Source organism: Olea europaea, chromosome 14 (genome assembly GCF_002742605.1).
Source record: "Olea europaea var. sylvestris chromosome 14, O_europaea_v1, whole genome shotgun sequence".
Taxonomy (NCBI): Eukaryota; Viridiplantae; Streptophyta; class Magnoliopsida; order Lamiales; family Oleaceae; genus Olea; species Olea europaea.
Genome location: NC_036250.1, coordinates 16971077 through 16976349, shown reverse-complemented (window position 1 = coordinate 16976349; position 5273 = coordinate 16971077). Strand labels below are relative to the sequence as shown.

Below are 5273 nucleotides of genomic sequence, written 5' to 3'. Positions count from 1 at the left end.
CCACTATCAGATTAAATCCATTATACAGATGTGCAGCTTTAACCAACTCCTCAGCAAACTCCATTGGACTCTTTTCGCTCTGTCCTCCAACAGAAACAAAACAACTTAAAATGATCTCGTCTGTCAAACTATTTCCATGAGTCATAGGATGTTCATACAACGAGTAAATTTAATCAATGGTCACTGAACTTCGATATAGGTTACTACGAGCTCATCGAAACTTAAAAAATTACTCATTGTTCACTGAATTTTCTATATGTTACCACTTGCCCACTGAAATTTAAAAGATTACTCGTTGCTCATCTAAATTTGAACAAAGTTACTCATTAATCACCCATATTATTTCCATCAGTATTACCTATAACAAAGTTCAGTGAACAACGAATAACATTGTAAAGATTAGTGTGTAAACAGTAATCTATAGCGAAGTTCAATAACCATTGATCAATTATCTCTCATGCAGCAGCAATTATGACCCTTTAACGGGCTCTATAGCAAGAAATGATATATTTTGCATGCCTAGAAACGAAAATGATAGCTTTTGAGATTCTATATCAGGTCGGAGAATAAGGGTACCTCGAGGAAATGGATAGGGAGATCTCCTCTGCTTTTAGCCTCAGGGAGGGTATGAAGCTCCAATACATTTGTTACAAAAGCCACTTTTCCTTCTCCTGAACAGGCCAGCCATGTTCCACCTGCTACTTCATCTTTCCCTCCCAATATCATACTACCTTCCCACCATCCCACCGGCTTCGTAGGCCTGCAAAAGTAACAATTTAGAATTACCGAGGAAGAAAAATAAGCTAAAATTACTAAAGAAAGGGTGAAGAAAAGCCTGCCTGTTGTGGTATTCATCTCTGTTGAGCAAAAGAAGAAAGGGATATATCGGATGTGCTTGCCACATAAACACAGAAATGCACATTTTTTAAGATCAAAGAAATCTAAATCTGTTTTTTTCACTTCTAACATTCTGGGATTTTTCTGTTTTATATATGAAATTTGTAGGTGGCAACCTAGTTGATTATAATTTAGCTATGGGTGGTTTAATTAAACAACAAGTGCTGCCAGTTTTAAATATTCCAGATGATGGAGACGAAAACTTTGACTTTGTATTGCAAACTTGTACGAAAAGGGAGCAAAGGAACATTGTTTTTGCTGTTCTTATCTTCGTTTGGTTGGGGATGGGGTTGAGAAAACAAAAATTATTTATTAAATGGAGGTGATTTCTTTAAAATTTTACACGTATGAGAAGATGAAGTCTTATCTAATACAATAAACAAATACTAAATTTGATCGAGTCGAGAATATAAGTTGAAATGAGTTTCAATAAAATCCTACTTGCTTGACGTTAACGTGTTGTTGTAAATTTGATCGAGTTGAGAATATAAGTTGAAGTGAGTTTCAATAAAAACCTACTTGCTCGACATTAACGTATTGTTGTAAATTAGTATTTCCACTCACTTTGTCTTTCAATATTAATCAAGTCGAGTTCTAATTTTCACATGTTATTTAATGTTGGAGTCTAATATCACGAGGGCAATCGACTCAAATAGCTTTATTGAGGAAAAATAATTCCGTTTTACACTTTTTTCTTAGCTAAACAAACATTTTTTCCCCTTTCCTTTAGACCTAATTATAAAATTGTATAAGGAATAATTGTAGTAGTTGTCCCAAAACTATAACTTTTTTTTTTGCTGATTATATCTTAAAATTCACTTTGCGCCATCTGGTATCCCGAAACTTTCAAAAATTAGCACTTGAGATCAAATGGATGATTTCTATTAATTTGACCGTTAATTACGCACAAAAAATTGACTTTGACCTATTTTAAAATGGGTAAATGATAATTTTGAATTGACATTACCAATCAAAAAATTAAAACCGTTGTCCGTCTTCTCCTTCCCACACCCTACCAAAAAAAACACACCACGACATCCACGTCACCTCCTGCAGCTTGTTGCCTGTGGAGAGAAGCCGTTGGGTTTTTTGGTAAATCCATGGCAGGCGGCAGACTTACTTGGGAGCTTCCTCTCTTTCATTCGGCTCGAAATTCAGTTGCCCAAAGGCCTTGGCTGCTTCCGATGTCGCTTTCTGAATGTCCTTAGCACCAGTGAAGGCCGGGACCAGTAGCTTACAAGCTGAATCAGCAAAGTTTGAGCAGGTTTACCGCCCGCGAAGCGCTATTGCCGCCACATCGTGAGCTCTCACTGCCATTTCCGCTATGTTGAAAGTTCCTAGCAAAATTCTTGACTTCTTGTTGGGTTCTCTAACTTCACACACTTACTTACCTAAGTTCGTCTGCTTCGCTTCCCGATAAATTGGGTGCCTCGTGTCATGGAATTTCTTCCTCCCGACACGTTTTTCAGATTGTTTGAAGCTAACAAAACTTCCTCAAGAAAAATCTTGCACACTAAAAACCGGGTCCAAATAGAACTTGTTGAAATTATCGACAGGCGGTAATGGGGCTGTGGAGATGGGTTTAGGACGTGGGGGGCCGGAGTGGGTTTGGGAAAGATAACATGAACAAGGATTTTTACTTTTTTAAATTTTAATTCAAAGTTACTATTTTATCCCTTCTAAAAATGGTTAAAGTCAATTTATTGGGTCAATTAATGATCAAATTAATAAAAATTACCCATTTGGATCCTAAGTGTTAATGTTTGAAAGGTTTGTGGCTGTAAATGACATAAAATAAAGATCAATGTAACGTTTGCAAAAAGGTGATGGGTTTGAGGCCGCTGATGCAATTATCCTAGATTATAACATTCAATTAGTAACAGAAAGGTGGAGTTAGGCGAGATACATTAATAATGAAATAAAGTAATAATAATTCCCATTTGACTTAGAAGGGAGATTTAAATATATCTATCACAAATAACTATACACTATCATATAGGTTAGATTTAGAGGATGACAGGTAGATCTAGCTAGGGATCGATAATCAAGTTTTCCTTATATTTTATTATGAGAATATCATTCATGTAGATATTGAACTATCGTTTACAACTTGGAGTACAACACACACACAATCAGAAAAGATGAAAGCTATTTTTAATATAGTGTCATTGTATAAATATTTAGTAACTAGCCACTTCAAATTGTACACGATTCTATGAGTTAAAATTGACAGAGTCAAGACTCACTTATAAGTTTTTCAGCTAGATCAAGTTATAGACATTATGGATTGAGTAGCTGGAGGTGGGATTTAAATATATGTTCCAACTAGCTAGAATTAGTTTGGGGGCGATACTACAATGTAACAGCTCAAGATATTTCTCGTAAAAATCAAGATATTACAATTCAATATATAACAACGTCATTAGACATTATGTCAATGACAAATTAATTTGCGTTGGCTTTACGAGATACAAAAGTTGCAATAGTTATGGATCCATAAATTAAACTTTAAATCGGTATTATTGTATAATATCATTGAGATTAAGTTTGAGCTTCAATTTTTTCAAACTTATTTTTATTTAAAATTCATTTTTAACTATGCATTTTCTAATAAAATAATTTCACACGTAAACCAAAAACTTATTCCTGTTATAGCTGTACATTCTTTGAAAAATCACTATTCTAAGGTAACTTATTCCTGTTTTTAGTCGAATATTCTTTGAAAAATCACTGTTCCAAGTTCTATTTCTCAAAACTATTGCAACTTTTGTATCTCGTAAAGCCAGAGCAAATTAATTTGTCAATGACATAATGTCTTATGATGTTGTTATATATTGTATTGTAATATCTTGATTTTTATGAGGAATATCTTGAACTATTACATTGTAGTATTGCCCCCAAATTAAACTTTAAATTAGTATTATTGTATAATATAACTGATATTATGTTTGAGCTTCATTTTTTTCAAACTTATTTTTATGTAAAACTTATTTTTAACTACGCATTCTCTAATAAAATTATTTTACATGTAAAGCAAAAACTTATTCTTGTTTTTACCATACATTCTTTAAAAAAAATTACTATTTCAAGTTCTATTTTCCAAAAATGATCGCAGCAGCAGCCGCCGCCCAAACAGATCTGTCTTTGTAGCACCACATGAGAGAAGTAGAAGCAGCTTCGACTTCAACGGTGAAGATGTTTCCCAAAAAGTTCATGAGGAAGCCAAACAAGGCAGAGGCGTTGAAGCAGCTCAAGACCCACTTGGCAATGTTTGGAGTCTGGGTTTCCATCATTTTGGTCGGACCTTAAATTCTCCACCATTTCTCTGATAATAAAGAAGAACTCAAGCTCGAACTCTAATTTCCTTCGCTTTTAGTTTCGAAGGAAATGCAAAACGGGAGAAGGAGCTGTTGACCCCAAAAAGTGTGCCAACAGATGCCGGTCCCACCCGCGCTTGCGTGGGCGAATGTCCAACACGCTAAGACACGTGGACGGTCTAAATGAGCGGTTCAAAGGGGCGTGGGAGTAGCCCAACGACGCGGGACGGTAACGTTCGGGATCCGACGGGTTGTTCGTAATCCGATTGTACAATAATTACCAACCGGTGCTCGTAGATGTATACGCAAAAATGTATAAACTCGATTTGTGTATTGCTAGTAAATGGGAGAGAGTTGAGTAAAATGTAGTTTTTAGTATTGATTCTTGCATTAGCCCTTTGACATTATACAACGGGGGTATTTATAGTTATACATATGGAATGGGAGCCCTTGGATGAAGTGGCACGTGGCCTTATCTCCTTGGTCTAAACGTCTGTTCTTAGGCATGGGATTTGACTCGCTAGCTTACGGCGCATTTATTGCTTGTGCAGGGCCTCCATGCTAGTGACAAGACTTGACCTTTATGCTTATGACAGACATTCCATCAATCATTCGAATAAGATCCGTGCAGGCGATCTCTTGGGAGAAGTGACCATGGAGGATGCTTGTGGTTGAGGCTCGCGCATCAACTTCGGGGCTTCGTCCATTTGAGGACCTCAGCTACAACCAAAGGCTTCCAAGCCTCGGGCCATGGGCCTCGGTTAGAAGCAGTTCGGATATAACCCACCTCGGCAATATGGGCCACCTCGGCAGGAATGCCACGTGGATCAGAATGAGTGGGTCACTGGCCCAGGTGGGTAGGACAGGTGTGACAGCACGCAACAATAGTCCCCCAAGTCCAAGTATAATCATTAATGTAATGCGTGGACTTTAGAGTAAAATTTTTTTTGAACCCCCAAATAATAGTCCACCAAGTTCAAGTATAGATATTTATATCATGATTGGAGTTTAGAGAAGTTTTGGTATAGGTTTATGCTGAAGAACCGAGGTGGTTGGGGG

The 5273-nt window shown here is 36.8% G+C and overlaps 2 protein-coding genes and 1 pseudogene across 3 annotated transcripts in view; 2 read left to right on the top strand and 1 right to left on the bottom strand.

The window, feature by feature from the left end:
• Positions 1-982, bottom strand: part of LOC111409347 (transport and Golgi organization 2 homolog) — a 2754-nt gene extending 1772 nt beyond the window's left edge. Inside the window, exons 1-3 of one of the 2 annotated variants that reach the window (XM_023039401.1) lie at positions 840-982; positions 577-760; positions 11-79 (exon numbers count right to left, since the gene is read on the bottom strand). In XM_023039401.1, coding sequence (XP_022895169.1) covers positions 11-79; positions 577-760; positions 840-922 — 336 coding nt within the window. In that variant the 5' untranslated portion in view covers positions 923-982. The remainder of the gene's footprint in view (positions 1-10; positions 80-576; positions 761-839) is intronic. The other variant, XM_023039400.1, reaches the window with a different exon arrangement.
• A 3110-nt stretch (positions 983-4092) lies between these two features.
• On the top strand, positions 4093-4285 carry LOC111409346 (annotated as a pseudogene).
• A 761-nt stretch (positions 4286-5046) lies between these two features.
• The window catches only part of LOC111409586, a 2712-nt gene continuing 2485 nt past the window's right edge, over positions 5047-5273 (top strand). The window contains exon 1 of the mRNA XM_023039617.1: positions 5047-5080. Coding sequence (XP_022895385.1) covers positions 5047-5080 — 34 coding nt within the window. The remainder of the gene's footprint in view (positions 5081-5273) is intronic.